This window comes from Opisthocomus hoazin, chromosome Z (genome assembly GCF_030867145.1).
Source record: "Opisthocomus hoazin isolate bOpiHoa1 chromosome Z, bOpiHoa1.hap1, whole genome shotgun sequence".
NCBI lineage: Eukaryota > Metazoa > Chordata > Aves > Opisthocomiformes > Opisthocomidae > Opisthocomus > Opisthocomus hoazin.
Genome location: NC_134454.1, coordinates 28,512,287 through 28,524,734, shown reverse-complemented (window position 1 = coordinate 28,524,734; position 12,448 = coordinate 28,512,287). Strand labels below are relative to the sequence as shown.

At 41.8% G+C, this 12,448-nt stretch overlaps 1 protein-coding gene across 1 annotated transcript in view; it reads left to right on the top strand.

Annotated features, from left to right (window-relative positions):
* The window catches only part of VCAN (versican), a 113,948-nt gene that overhangs the window by 33,517 nt on the left and 67,983 nt on the right, over positions 1–12,448 (top strand). The window contains exon 6 of the mRNA XM_075411446.1: positions 6,255–6,548. Coding sequence (XP_075267561.1) covers positions 6,255–6,548 — 294 coding nt within the window. The remainder of the gene's footprint in view (positions 1–6,254; positions 6,549–12,448) is intronic.

Genomic DNA, 12,448 nt, shown 5'->3' with positions numbered 1-12,448 from the left:
CGTTGAGCTGCAAAGGTTTGGGTATAACTCTGAGGTTCTCTTAACACCTCCAGCTGAAGGACTGTCTGCACCAGTGTCTTCTACAGAATAATCCCTTCAATGGAAATGAATGATGGGGAAGGACGTGTTTCCATTCTGTCTTCAGATAGACATGTGTATGATTGATTTGACAGTGCTGTGGTGTCAAAAATGGAGACAAAGTGAGACCAGGTCGCCAAAGCCCACTGATGAAGTGAGGAACTGCGAGTGTGTGGTGTGGAGCCAAAGCTCAGACTACTCCATGCAGCATTGTCTTCTGGCCAAAGCCAGTTAGAAGTCATATATGTCTAACAAGCATATGTAATATGCAGATGAGGACTCATGCTAAGAAAGTTATTTTGGGGTGGCTGTGGGGAAGATTATACAGTCTCTCTTTCATGCACCATTTTCCCGCCCACAGTGAGTGCAGAGAAGAAAAAGAAAAAAACAAAACCAGATGTCCCTTGAATACTTTCCACCTAGTCTCACGCAGTTTTGCTATTGTCATGGAAATTTCTGTGAGAATAATAATAATTAAAGAAGTCATAGTCTGAAATATGGCTTCAGGTGAGAAGTTTCTTCTGTGTCTTGGGCAGCTAAAGATCTTCTCTGGAGTCCATTCTGATACTGGAACAACAATATGACTAAATTTTAAAACAGGGACACAGAGAAAAGGGTCTTTTATTCTTATTTCAGGGCCTGAGGTAGAGTCAGCCTTTGCATTGGCTTGTACTGGACACTTCTCCAGCCTTCAGCTGTGTGACCTAATGCAAGGTCATGGATCCAAGAGTTCTCAAGAGAGCTACAGAGCCCAAAGAGAGTGAAATAAAAAGGAAATAATGCCATGGTGGTTTTTATGTGTGATATTGTGTTTGAGCTCATAATGTGCTAAAGCTTGTCTTTGGGGAGACCCAAAAATCCTGACATCTAATTTATTTTTGTAAGATTAAAGCACAAAAAACCTAACCATATAGAATGTAAAGTTCATTTTCCCCCTCTGTGTAAGTAAAAGCCAGTAACATTTTGCAGCTACAGCAGAGCTCTCCAATGTTATAGCAGTTGCCATGCTACTCTTCTTGCCTGAGGACAAGCCTATGGGAAAAGTATGCTCTTCCATTCTTGTCAAATGCAGTGAATTCCTGTTCAGCCTATGATTTTGCATAGAATAGACCCAAGACATTCAGGAGAGTTTAATTAAATCATTACTAATGTGTATCAAAAGGAATCAACTAACTTGTTCTAACACGTAAGAGAAAAATACTTCTTCAGCTTCTCTTGCTTTAAAGTTGAACCTAGCTGCTTACGTCTTTGTGGTTTTCCAGTCCTAGAGAGTGTTTCGCGGTAATTTGTGACTTTTTTAAGGATACTTCATTATTAGCCTCGTGTGCCAGAGAACCAGCCCTTAATGGTGGCAGGATAGAGGAAGAGAACTGCAGCTGAGACAAGGTGTTTTGTCTGTGGGGTTTGGGAAACCGGTGGAAGACTGGAGCAGGAGTTGGATTAATAAACGGGCTAACTATACGTAGCCTCCAAGGCCCCTGCCTATGGTGAAGACAGATGCAACTTATCAGTCTTGGCCCAAATGTATCTGTATGATTTTCCAGAGTATGCAAGACAAGGGTAGTGATCTCCATTATTTTCACACATGTGTGGAGAGGAGGGATAGGTGTGGCAGTATCTCTTCCCTTCTTGGTGTACAAACAGCCTAGTAGTCCTGTTGGTGGCTGCTGCTGCCTTTTTGTGTGGGCTTTTTGGCCAAAGAGGTCTTCTGCAACTGTAGTCACAAAACCCTTGAGCTCTAGCGCCCCCATAAGGGCATCTTTGCTTGGTGCGTTCCATGATCTCTTAGAAACAGCTGATGAACAGGTCTGGAGTTCACCACAGACCCAGTATGCTCAGAAAAAGAGAGCTGCCACATTTTTAGTGGGGGATAACATGAACACCACCAAGAAGCTAAGATGGAACTTTTTTGTCTGGTTTTAATTTAAAATTATTAGATTTAAGTGTTTCCGTCTATGAGAATGATTAGCTTTTTGTGTATTTAATATCCCTTTAGTTGACACTGAAGGTAATGGAGGCTGTAGAATCTTAGCACCCAACCACAAGGTGAAGCTTGTGAGCACCAGGTTCCAGATGGGACAGTAACAATGAAGCTCCTGTTCCTCTGAGAGAGTGAAATGGTGGAAAAGACTAAAAATGCTACAACCTAAAAAATGTGAGTGTCTCCTTAGTATATGTCATTCCCTCACATGAATTGGATAATAGCCAGGACATTTCATAGGTGGTTGACCAGCCACCATCCACAGCGGTTGGTGTGTTACCAGATGTGTCAAAAGCATTCAATAGGAGACTCACAAGTTACCTCTTAAGCTTCTCTTCAGTTTTGGAGAATCCTTCAGGTATCTGTAAAACTTTTGTGATGGACTTGCATGTGATGCCTTCATCTGCCAGGTGCAAGTGACTCGTAGCTCATTTGGTTGTGCCTATCATGGTGGGTGATGGTATGTGAAGTTGAGGAGATGATCTGTGTTGAAGTATTTGAAAGGGAGAGAAAAAACATGACTTCCATCAGGTGTCTGTTTTAACCAAGCAAAGCAAACACATGTAATGGGAATATCCTGGGGATTCTTCGAGTGCTCTGACTGCTGAGGCTGGATGGTCAACCTGAAGCTTGGTTTTAAACAGGAGCCAGCAACAATACACGTTACATTATTGTCTGCAGTCTAAACATTGTCATGGGTCTTCATTTCCACCCCTGGTACTGTAGAACTAGTTTCTCTCCATCTGCTGGTCTAAGCCCCGGGGTTTGCTTGCATAGTATTGCTAAGTTGCTTGGAGTGTACTCGAGGTACAAAAACATTACACATGGCTTTTAACACACAGACATGCAGACACACACACACACACATACAAAAAAAGCCCTGCTTTGGTGTTGGTGGCTATGTCATTTGTTTATTGACCGGACAAGTTTTCTCTCTTAATTTCCTTGTTTCCAGTGTTTTGGCTGAGAAAATGAGGTGCTTTAAGACATCATAATAAGGACACTTTAAGGTGACAGGATGAATCCTTCTGCTAAATACGGAACCCCTTATGCTTTCAAAAATCACAGTTAATTTTAGAGACTGTATGGATTAAATACATTTTATTACCTTCACCATTATTTTTTTTACTTTTTAGAGGAAGTTTCTGTGCAAGGGTCAAATCTTTTTCTCTTTGGTACTTTGAAGGAGTCAGGATGTTTCAGCTACATTGACTGACATGCTGAAAGCCCAGACTGGAGCACAAGTCATTTTTCCATGGCCTCTGGAAAGCCTCTGTCAGTTTTGAGGTAGGGTTCATGAAAGAGCTCAGCAGAACCTGAGCTCCATTGTATGACTTTTCCCCAAGTGCTTAGCAGTGCCAGAGGAAATTCCTAGAGCTTCTTGCTGTTCTTGCTTCAGCATTCAGCACCTTTCTTCACATGCTGCCTTCTACATTTCCTGCTGTGTTGCCCAGCTTTTATGTAGGCTGGCCGGGGAACAATGTGGTTTCCAACCCAAGTTCTTCCTATGAGAGAAAAAGCCACATTGACGGTGAAGTAGGACCAGCGCTCTTTTCACATACAATAAATTTAACGTCCATGTTGCTGGGAGGATAAAGAAGTGGGGGATTGTTAAGTAGCGCTTCGAGAACATGTACCCGAAGCATCAATAATTTCATAGTCATCTCTTTCTGACCAACAAGACAGGTGCTGAGCAAGTGTCTTCACAGAATCACAGAATGGTAGGGGTTGGAAGGCACCTCTGTGGGTCATCTAGTCCAACACCCTGCCGAAGCAGGGTCACCTACAGCAGGCTGCACAGGACCGCATCCTGGCAGGTCTTGAATATCTCCAGAGAAGGAGACTCCACAACCTCCCTGGGCAGCCTGTTCCAGTGCTCCATCACCTTCAGAGGGAAGAAGTTCTTCCTCATGTTCAGACAGAACTTCCTGTGCTTCAGTTTGTGCCCATTGCCCCTTGTTCTGTCGCTGGGCACCACTGAAAAGAGTTTGGCCCCATCCTTCTGACACCCACCCTTCAGGTATTTATAAACATTTATTAGGTCTCCTCTCAGCCTTCTCTTCTCCAGGCTTAACAAGCCCAGCTCCCTCAGCCTTTCCTCATAGGAGAGATGCTGCAGTCCCCTCATCATCCTCATAGCCCTCCACTGGACTCTCTCCAGTAGCTCCTCATCTTTCTTGAAGTGGGTGACACGGATAGCAAAATGTCATCCCTGCACCTTCCAAGTGATTGCTCTTACCACACACAAACAGTAGATGCTGGTTAGTTGTCTCAGTTCTGTATGGGTCACATATCCCTGAAGTGCTAAGCCTGCTGTGAAAGCAGTACACATGCTCACAGTCTGCTCCAGGTGGGAAGTGCAGGAAAGGTTGTGCAAGCTTTCTCATCACATAATTTAGAGCTGTTGTGAATCAAACTGATGCCATTCAGCTGAAGAAATGTTTTGAGCACTGTTTTCTTCCCAAGCACTCAACAGAAAACATAAAACTTTCTGGCTTCTTGTTTTTTTAAGGTGTTTTTGGAAGATGGCAGGACAACTTTTAAGTTTTTAATGATGTTATGCACAAGCTTCCTTTGGAGGCAGTGATCCAGATCAGTTGATGGAAAATTTGCTTTGCTATTAATCTTGCACTCAGAACAGAGGTGGCTGCCCTGGAGGGGTCTTTCTTTGTTCCATTCTTTCATGATACTGCTGTTGGGACAGTAAGGTGGGATAACTGCACCCATCATTCTGTGTTTGCCATGATACCAGATCTGCCCCTTGATGCAGAAAAAGCTGTCTTCTGCAGAAGCATTTAATAAATAAATTCATTGTCCTTGTGAACTGAAGAGATGAATGAAGCATCCTGGTACTTCTGAGGATGAATGATTCTTTGCTTTCCTTACCTATCCCTCCTCAGTAGACTCGCTCTGTCACTTTACCTCTGAGCTGGAAACTCCCTGCAACATGTATATAAAACTTACACTACAGAATTGATACTACAGCTGTAAAAACAAATCAGAGTTTCTAACTAGTAGGAAAAAGAAAGTTGGCGCATTGCCCCCTTTCACACTTCTATTCCTTTCAAGCCTGAAACAAACGTAATATTGATGTGAATGAAACTGCTTGGAGTGATGTAGGTTTGGTCTGTCTTTTGCTGGTTGCCTTGAGACAACTGCAAAGGTAAGACAGATTGCATGTCCAGTATGAGTAAGCAGCGTTTTCCTGCAACACTGACTGTAGTGTTCTGGCCTTTGGTAGGTAAGGAAGAGAATTATTGTCTTGTAACAAGTATTTTGAATTTGCATTGTGTTCGACAACTGAACATATTGATTTGAGGTCTCATCTGTTCCATCTGAAGTCTGAGCAAAAATTAGAAAGGAGTTAGTTTACTGTTTCACTCCCTGGACATGAACATTAGAGCCTTGATTTTGTTTGTAGTGTTTGGGTGAAGAAGGCAACCAAGCCAACTCCATAATGGTGTTTTGGCTTGGAAGTAAAATGTTAGATGTGCCATTTGTTTTGTTTCAATTTCCAGCTGGATGGCTATTATTTACAAATTATTATTCCGTGGAAGCTAAACTGTACTACCAGCATTCTAGACTAATTCAGCTTTGTCACACTAAAAGGGCTTTGTGCATGCAACATGACTAGTACATTCCCTCACCTTTGTTTCCCTATGGGGCAAGATGAAGACTGATGGAAATACGACATTAGAAGCTGCTGTGGAGCAGCCAGTGAAGAATATTTGCTTTTTTGTGTGTCTCAAGAGGGATTGTAGTGATGGCTAAAAAGGTCAGGTAAGAGGCTTGCAGATGTAGGAGGTTTGTTTTACTGAGAAAGTAAATTCTGTTGGACTGGATTTAATTAGCACAGTTGAGTTGCAAAGTGTACTCAGCAGAGGTCACAGAGAAGCTTCACGGCTGCTATTACCTCTGCCCAGAGACTGAGAAGGGGACTCAATCTCCAACCACAGTGTACCTCATGGCATAAAGTTTGCATATAAATGCTCATGCTTTGTGTTAGGTTCACTTTCATCTTTAAATCTGAGACATTTGATTTTCCAACTATCTGAATTTTTGAAGTAAAAAACTACTTGAAGAAATTTTGGGAAAAAAACCCCGACCTTGCAGGACACTGACTGGAAAAGGGGAACTAAGCTGGCTTGATGGTGGAATGTGATTCTCAGTCTCTATCTTTGTTTTCTTCCTCTAGATGAAGTGGTTCATGTCTCAGTCCCCGAGAAGCTCACCTTTGAGGAATCTAAAGAGCTGTGTCGGAAAAGAGATGGCGTTCTTGCTTCTGTTGGGAACCTGTATGTTGCCTGGAGGAATGGCTTTGACCAGTGTGACTACGGCTGGCTGGCGGATGGCAGCGTTCGTTACCCAGCCTCCGTGGCAAGGCCCCAGTGTGGTGGAGGTTTACTTGGGGTGAGAACCCTGTATCGCTATGAGAACCAAACAGGCTTTCCTTACCCAGATAGCAAGTTTGATGCCTACTGCTATGAACGTAAGCTTTTTTTTAGTTATAATTTTCAGTATGCTCACTACTCTAACCCTGAAAAGTGTTTTCTCTAATATGTGTTTTATTTGAGTTCTTGCGGCGTGCATGAGTTTTTAAAAAATTCTGTTGTCACTATGGCTTTACAAAAAAGAGAGAAAACCCAGACTAAAACAAATACCTCAAAATAACATTGGCAGATAAAAATAGGCAAAGTTTTAAGGTAAGATTTCAGCCTGAGTAGTGTTTTTACACAGAGTGACACACCATATGCACAGTTGCCCTGAGTCTGCAAATGCTTTGTATTTTGGTGCCTGAGTGCACCCTGGTGTCTGTGTCATGTCAATGAACATAACAACAGAAGAAGTGTCCTGCTTGACTAGGTGCATGACTGTCGTGTAACTTGATATTCTGTCTCCAGTGATGGCAATAAGAAAGGCTGTTTACAGACTGCTTACAAGACTGGCTATTTTTCAGCTGTCTAAGATGCTGGTCATTTGGGAGCTATCTCTGGATTCCAGTCATTTTGTCTCATCTTATTTTTTAGGCTTCTACAGCAGTTGTAAGTTCTCCTTTCACTCTCTCAGTGTTTCATGTGCCAGTCAGCTGGTACTGTGGACAGTGTACATTGCCTTTGTTACTGCTGCTTTTTTCACTCCTGATATTTTCAGAGGTGCATCAAGCATTTGCCACATTCACCTGGTAGACTGCATCAATCTAAACCAGATCTCCTCCACACCTGTCAGTTTTCTTATGACTTTGTGGTTAAATATTCCTCTGTAACCTCTTACATCTTCAGTGCCGGCAGCCTGGCTCTGCCATTATGATGTTGCAGCCTATCCTTGTATAGGTTCCTTTTGTCCCAAAAGGTTCACCATCTTCTAGTGTACCTGAATTTCTGTTCATCTCACCTGTGCATCAGTTCCAGATCCCTGCCTGTGTCCCAGGCCTTCCTGGAACTGGCGATGCTTCATAGACCACCAGCGTGGAGGTCCTGCTCTCATCTGCTTGGCCTCACCCAGTACATCTCTCCTACATTTCTCTCTGTGGTTCGTGATGACTACTTACTCTTTTCCTCCACATCCAGAAACCCATCCATGCATCTCATGATATGAAACATGTAAGTTTCCATGTAGCCCTTTCAAATGCCACAGACAAGCTATCTGTGTTAAAAGAGGATCTCATCACCTTATTTCAGTCCTTTAAGATCCTCTGCATCACAGGAGTGTTCTTTGTGCAAGAGGACACTGATAGTTTTGGAAGGTGCATTGCATCTAGGAGATCAGAGTGCTTTTTACCAGCTGAACATCCTGCTTCCCTGAGACATACAGCTTCCTCAGCAGCATAGGGAGGTTGGACTGTTCAACAGGTTTCCTGCAGGCCTCTCTGTTCAAGGAAGTTCCTGTGGTTGCAATTTGTACAGTTGACATTGAAGTGTAAAGGCTATGTGTTGAGTTAGAAGTTCAGAACTTGGTCTTTAACTGTGAATATCTCATTTTTTTGTAGATTCAGTTCTGTGTCTGCAAGTTAGAACTGCTTGAAATGTGCAGCCTGTACTGTCCATGTTTTTGTGGATGATGAACCAAGTGCAGCTGCAGGTCTTTTCAGCTTGGGCGTTGGAGGCTCATTTATGAACAAACTTTACTGCTCGAGAACAAATCCCAACATCTAGTGTAATATTACAGTCTGGCTGTTCTCAGACACTTTTCTCTGCAATATTTTAAAGTAGGATTGTTTTGGGTTTTTTTCCCTTTATTGCTTGTGGGTAAGATGTTCCAAAACTTTGCATGTGGAAGCAGTCCTAATGGACTTCAAGGGAACTGCATGCAGGAATAAAGACCTGTGAAGTTCAGGGGCATGTGCTCTGATCTGCAGAGAAGAGTTTTGTCATATCACTCCTTCTGTTCCTCCCCCATATTGTTTATGATCAGTTTTAAGTGTTGTGGGTAAAATTGACTTTAATCGGGATGAAATTCACCAGTTACTTTAAAAGACTGAAGCTTGGACTGAACATTTTGCCTGTAATGTAGTCTTTATTTAGGAGAAGTTCCAACTTTCTGTTTGTTTGTGTGAATGTCACCCCTTGCAAACAACACGTGCCTTTTCAATGCTCTTTCTGGAACTTTTAGTTAACAAATTCTAGCAACAGACCATTTGTTCTAAAAACATCCATGATAAGTATTGGGTTGTTGCCTTCTGTATAACTGCTTTTCTGCAAACTTTTGCCCTTGATAGACGGAGAATAAATATTTCATCAGTTTGCAACCCAGAAGACAGTCTATGACTATCAACCCTTTTACAAGAAAAAAAAAAGACTAACCAGAACCAACACAATTCGGTAGACAGTGGGCTGCTCTCTAGCAATTTTATTTGCTATCAACATTACATCAGAATTAATTAAATGCTGCTAGCTAGATGACTCAGGTTTTGCCAAATACATCTGTTTTTGTGTAGGAAAATGCAGAAGTTTAATGCTGAACCAAGTACCCTCATTCAGGGCGCCTGTCTACCACGTATTTCAGAAGTTACTGAAAGCTGTCTCCCCCTCTCAGAAGGTGCTTGGGATCTCACAGGAGCCAGCTGTAACCCTTAATTGCTTTTGCTAAAAGATTTATGCAAGTGGCGAGTAATGAGACTTGCTACCTAGCATCTTGGTCTTTCACATCTCAAGCAGCTGCCTGAAGCAGTGGCTGTAGAATGAGTCACTTTCTCCTGTCAAAACCTTGGAGTAAGTCCCTTTTTTGGGGCAGAAAAAGGGAGAGAAAGAAAAAAATAACTCTACAGTATAGCAGGAAGCTTGAATTTAAGTCCTTGTTTCAAATCATCTTTTGTCTGGAAGTTTCTTCCAAAACTTCCCATTATCTCTATTTCAACGTTTCGGTGCAGTAGCCCATCACAAAACCCACTATCCCCAAGCTCTGACTGCTTTTGTCTTGATATGAAGTTTTTACGCAGCAAATCCCACCGTACCAGACAACAAAGCTGTCCTTCCCAAGACCCTGACTCTTTCCATGTAACTCCAATCCAGTGCTTAGAGCTCCAACTGTGCTCATTATGTGTCTCACATTACATTGTTATGTTTTCCTCCTCGCCAGAATAGCCAGTATGCCAGCAAAAACCTTCTGTTGCTGAAAAAGAATAAAAAAGAGATGTTATGTGCATTTATGAGATCTTGGTTAGCTAAAGGTAAAAACACAGAGTCTCTCTGTGAACAGGGCAGGATCAAGCCAGCTATCCAGGTAGCAGCAGCGCCGAAGGTCTGCAGCACAGATGTTCATGCAGTGATCTCAGTTTTTTTACAGCATGCCCATAAAGTTTGCTCTGCCTCCTGTGTGATTCCCATTGACTCAGCTCTGAGGGTAATGGCCACATGTTGCATATTTGGTCTGGAGTGAAATGGCAGTGATGAAGGACCTGTGTCTGCCACTTTTACTCAGGCCACCAAAACAAATGCCTCCCAGCCACAGAAAGGATGAGTCTAGTGCTTGAATTCACACATACTCTGAAACAATAGATTTGTGGCAAAACAGGCATCTGTTTTAGTCATCACCAAGCTGAACTGTATATTTAAGAAAGGGGTTATCTCTTTTTTCAGCCCTGCTTAGAGTCTTTACTCCTGTCCAGCAACCTAAAGGCTCTTTGGTGGAAAATCTCAAAATATTAATTTTAAATTGCAGTGTAAAGGAATCCTCAATTCATATTTTGAATGTTTTACTTTTATTTGTTAAAATACATGAAGAACAGTAACCCAAGCAGTAGATTCAACTTAAAAATGATATGCACTAGTTTCAATAAAACAGCCAACCTGGACAACATTTAGCAGTACTGTTATGTTCAGAATTTTAACTTCAGCAGTGCTCTGTTTACAGTATTACATTATACGAAGTGTCTTGATTTTAGGAAAATAAAAGTGGCCCAGACTAATAATACAAGATTTAAAATCTAAAAATCATATTAAAAAAGTAGAAAACCTTCTTCACTTTGATCCACAAGTGTTTTTTGCTCTACAGAAACCACATGGCTCTGAGTTTCCGAAATATTATCCACGTTTCATCTCACCCCTCCAAGACTTTTGCCAGAATTTTTGGTTCTTTTTTTCTGAGAGGTACCTAATAATGTATCTGATAAGGCTTGAAAAAGTTGCAGGTTAGATATATGATGAAGTACTTGAAGCTCCTTGGAGGCCATCGTCGGAGGAAAAGTTTTTCAGAGGAAAATTGTTAACATATAGGACTTATATATATACAATTTAAAAAAAAAGGGCAAAAATGGCAGAATAACTGTTGCTGAACACTTGAGAATAAAACTTTGTATCAGAAAAAAAAAAGCATTTTTAATGGGTACCTATTTAATAATTAGTTCCTGCATAGAGCTATAGGGTATTTATTTAATTCCATCCCTCAGCCACCCAGGCTCACCAGATCTAATTCACTGAAGTTTGTGGGAATCTTGCCACAGACTTCAACTGACTTTGGTTGGGGCATTTTTTACTACAGCATCTGTATAATAATTTCTACTTCAGAAATGCACTAATCAAAATGTGTATACTTTTTGTCTTACCTGCAACAAAACTGAACTTGATGAACTTCAGATACAGAGGTGGCTGAGTTTTTGAAACATAATTCTGTGATTTACTAAAGCTGAATTCTTTCATAGACCTGTATGGATTTTGGCAAATCTTTCATCAAAATATTTTTTGCTTGACTCACAACATGTGTTGACAGTTTTGCTCTGGATTTGACCATTTTGTTCCAGATCTGCTCTTTCATTTTGACTTTGTTTCATGTACCTTTGTCGTTTCTCTTAGTTTATGCGACTTTGGTTTGGCATTATGATTTCATTTTAGCTGGAGATTGGAAAATTCCAGTTCTGAGACCGCGTTGACGTATGTGTTCATCATGAATGGAGTCCACATTGTTTTGATTGTTTCAATACAGCCTCATCAAGAGTGTATCCAAGTCAACTGCTGCTTGTGACTGAGGGCCTCTTTCTTTGATGTTCATCCCTCTAAAGCTCAAAATCAGAGTGCGCTTTTATAGAAGAAATATAGGAGTCAGCAACCTTCATAGTATGTAGCAGGACAGACCTTTGTCAGATGAAAGCGGAGAATTATTGTCTCTGCAAACGTTTCCTCTGCCCACCCCAAAACCTCTCCAACCAAACCCTCTGTTTCATGTCAGTTCGAGTAAGAGTGTTTCGCTAGGACAGGAGTGTTTGGTAATGCAAGGTTACTTGCTAGCAGTGTTCTTCCGTGGAGGACTTCAGAGCAGGGAAATAGAAAAAAGCCCCTGCTTTGGGAGGTCCTTACAGCATGAGCTGCCATGATTGCAGGCTAGGGCTCAGAAACATCAACGGTGCTCCACTTGTCTGGCAGCAGAAAGGATAAGGATTTTAGGCATAGCTCAAAAGCTGGCAGAAGAAGTATCGTCTTCGTTTTTGCTGCATGTGACTTAGTTTGGAAAACTTTGAATAGTTAGACAGTTCTGTCCTTCTCCACAGCAACCGTCGGTAGCTACATGTCCCAGCTATTTCCTGGATGAGGGGATTATTTCCAGCTTGATGTCAGGGACTGTATTACAGAAGATCTGTGGATTTTTGATCAGTTTGGGAATGACGACAGAATACTGAAGACAAAGGGCGTGGTGACACCCAGGGAACAGAATTGTTGATCTGAAGAAAAAGAACAAAAAAAAGTTTATCTTGGATGAAACACAATAGAGTGCTGAATAACGCCAGTGTCCTCCACCATTTCACAGTCCAGTGTCAGAATGGGTGAAATGCCTTTGGGCGGAGAAGCATCTTGAGGTCGTGGCACTGACCACAGTGTATACAAGGCTGTTGGCTCTGCTCGTGCCTCCTTGCCCTTCTGTGAAGGTGAAACTATGCAAAGGGCTTAAGCTGCCTTACCA